The sequence below is a fragment of the Bison bison genome, unplaced genomic scaffold (assembly GCF_000754665.1).
Source record: "Bison bison bison isolate TAMUID 2011002044 unplaced genomic scaffold, Bison_UMD1.0 scf7180017864366, whole genome shotgun sequence".
Taxonomy (NCBI): domain Eukaryota; kingdom Metazoa; phylum Chordata; class Mammalia; order Artiodactyla; family Bovidae; genus Bison; species Bison bison.
Window position 1 is genome coordinate 1,335,555 of NW_011494938.1, and position 3,275 is coordinate 1,338,829.

At 45.0% G+C, this 3,275-nt stretch overlaps 1 protein-coding gene across 10 annotated transcripts in view; it reads left to right on the forward strand.

Annotated features, from left to right (window-relative positions):
- Window positions 1-3,275, forward strand: part of SLC8A1 (solute carrier family 8 (sodium/calcium exchanger), member 1) — a 451,994-nt gene that overhangs the window by 373,893 nt on the left and 74,826 nt on the right. For all 10 annotated transcript variants that reach the window (XM_010855550.1, XM_010855555.1, XM_010855558.1 and 7 more), the window contains one exon: window positions 120-250. In XM_010855550.1, coding sequence (XP_010853852.1) covers window positions 120-250 — 131 coding nt within the window. The remainder of the gene's footprint in view (window positions 1-119; window positions 251-3,275) is intronic.

Sequence of the window (3,275 nt, forward strand, 5' to 3'; positions counted from 1 at the left end):
CCAGGGACTTCCAGTAGGTCATCAGGACTTCCTTTCTTCTTGGTGTCCTTGTTTCAGGATCCAGGGATTTCCAAATAGAATGGAGTCCATCCTCAATCTCTTGCCCTTCCCTTTCACAGATGAATATGATGACAAGCAGCCACTGACCAGCAAAGAGGAGGAAGAGAGGCGCATTGCGGAAATGGGGCGCCCCATTCTGGGAGAGCACACCAGACTGGAGGTGATCATTGAAGAATCCTACGAGTTCAAGGTATGCTTCTCAGCACTGCCCAGCAGGAAGGCAGGGCCCGTCTCTGGACCCAGACCGTTCGTAGTGTTGGTCTGTGCTGTATGACCCATCCAGAGAGAGGAACTGGCTCACTGATGGAGGGACCATCAGAGCAGAAGTGGAATTCGAGAGTTGGTAGGGAACCAGCAGATCCTGTAAACTAAACAGCATCAGAACCAGGGTCTGGGGTTCTGGTTCAGAGTCCGATCACTAACAGGATCCAAGGTGCCCTAAAGGGAGGCTTTGTCTAAGAGGACAGCAAGGAGAGGCAAAGATGGGTTCTAAGAGACTGTTATGTGTGAAAGAAACCATGCTTTGTTTGAAAGAGCTAGTCAATCTAGGAGAAGCAAAGTCTTGGCACTGCTAAAAACGAGGCTTTTGTTTGGAGGGAGGTTGGTAAGCTCTCCCCACGGAACATGCGATCGATAAGCTCTCATGTATATGTAGTCATCTTCTCAAGATCCTAGGACACTTGAGTATAATCTGCAAGCTGAAGGTAGAGTGCCTGTAACCAGAGAGTTTGTCATCAGACAAAAATATTAGATTTCCAGTTCTCTAAATGAGAAAAGTCATATTTCAGAAGTTAAGCAAATGGACCTTAGGGTGAGCTTAGGACTTAGAGGTGAAACTTTCCATCTGTTCTTAGCTGCTTACTGAGCCCTCATCCCACTCCCACCCCATCTCACTCACATGGTCCTCCCTCCTAGAAGCCCCCCAGTAGAGGTGCACCTGCGTTCTTCAGTGGAATGTGAAAAGGTTTCCAGAACTAATGCCAGAGCTCAGCAGCATTTTCCCCACTTATTTTTGAAAAGCAGATCCTGCTTCTGTTTGGAAGACCGGAATGAAGAATCCAAAAGGGAGAATCAGGCCACCAGCCTAGAAACCAGAGCCCTCTGGATTGTATCTGGAGTTTTCACGGTTGTGACTTCTTTGCCTTTTGCTGGGCCTGTTCATTATTTTTTTTAATTTAGTTCACAAAGGAAGGTGCCTGATAGGAGATAGGTGGAAAGAAAAATTTCTTTGCAAATTAAAGTGGCATTTAAAAGATAAAAATGCAATTAAACTTTCCCCTTCGGGCCACCATGGATGTGTTAACTCATCCTTCCAGCCATTCCCACAGAACGAAAGAGCAGGATAGACACTGGGACCAGTGCTTTCTAGGCAGACCCCGACCATCAGAACCCACCCGGTGTTTGATCTGGAACCTGGCCAGCTGCACACACATGACTGACATGTGCCTGTGTTCCCTGAGATTCCTGAGGCACAGACATCTCAGCCTGTCCATGTTTGTGGACCACTCTGTTCATGTGTCCATCTTCACTCTTCCTCATGCACCTCCTTTTCACCTGGAATCGGAGAAAGCCTGGTACTACCACTTGTGGCAGCAGAGACTCTACAGCTTGGCATTTCTGTAAACACTAGTTCCCCCATCCTCCCAGGACTTGCCTGGGAATTATTTTGTGCCCTCTCTCTTCTGGAACAACCCTGAGCTTTCCCCTTCCATGTACCCATGACCAGGAAGAACAATCACAGTCACTTCCTGTAGGAAGAATTGGGTTGGGTATGGCAGGGCACAGTCTTCTAGGCAGCAAAACTTTCTTGGGTTCAAAGCTATTTCTGGTAACCACACCAATGATCCAAGCATTTGAAAGTCACCCAACACTCTCTCCATAAGTCTAGTTGTTCGCAATACTTATCTTTCTAGAATAGCTTCCAAAGGACATGTCCTCCCATGTCCTCTAGAGTTCATCAGTGTGTTTACTATTAACATTGAAGGGCACATTGGGTTATGTTTCTGAAGTGCCTTCAAGGATTAACGTTGATATAATTTTATTCTCTTAAGAATTTTTTTTCTAGACCATAGCCGTTTTAAAGAACTTGTTCAGAGCCCTCAGAACTGCATTAAAGACCCAAATCTGGGGTCACATCTAACAATGTTCAAGTCTGCTTTGCCCACTGGGTTCTTATTTACTGTCTTCTGACGTAGTACTGGATTTTTCTAACACCCGTGACTGAGGCTGAGGTTAAAACAATTGCTCACAGTCTAGAGCAGTGAAGAGCTAACAATGGATGTTTAGGAAATCTTCCAGGCCAGTGTCAATGGGAATGCTCAAGTATAAAATTTCAAATTCACCTTATTCTTTCATCTACTCCTATAGGTCCAGAGAGGACATGTATGTAAATTAAGTCCTGGGAAGAACCCAGGCTATCTCATAGTCCCTTAGAGTTAACATGAACTAAAGTTTATGATCTACCTGAGGTTTTACCTATATATACATTTCAAGTTTAGTTTATCTTATAACTTAGCTCTTTAGAGACATGTCTGAGGCAATATTGTTTGAGGTATTTAACTGTTAGAGAAGATTCTCTTCTCAGTTATTCATCCCCCAGGTGATAAGATTCTCAGCCTTGGCTTTAGAATAAAGAGGGTTCCTTTGGAGAGGCCTGCCCCAAGTTTCCATCATATTTAGGAAAAGTCAAGGTCATTTCTTGTTACATTCTGCAGAGAACTTTGAATCAGCATCAACCATGACACTTGGAGGACTTAACAAGATTGGCTGAGTCGAGAGAAAAGTCAGAGGCTTGTCCTGTGCTTCTAGTTACGGCAGTCCTGATGATGACAGCTGTTATCAGGGGCACTAACATGTGTAGACACAAAGCTGGAGGCCGAAAGGCCACCACCCTGCGGAGAAACAACCTGGCAAGGGATGATGTGAAAGGACAGAATGGGCCCCTTGGAGATGGGCCCTTTCAGGTTTATTATCCTCGGAATATTTCCCTTCAGTTCCAGTGACGGTTGTACCTGACATTCTGATATGGCTTTGGCCTTCCAGATGGACCCTTCAGATCACATTGTCCTTCCTCCTGATTAGCTGATAACATGCTCTCTTTCTCTCTCAAACCTTAGTCAATTCAGGGACACTGCCTTAAACATGTACAGGTTTTCACCTAAGACAAATGATATGTGTTTTCTGCCTCTTTGCAATGAGTGGGAATTCGAGGAAGC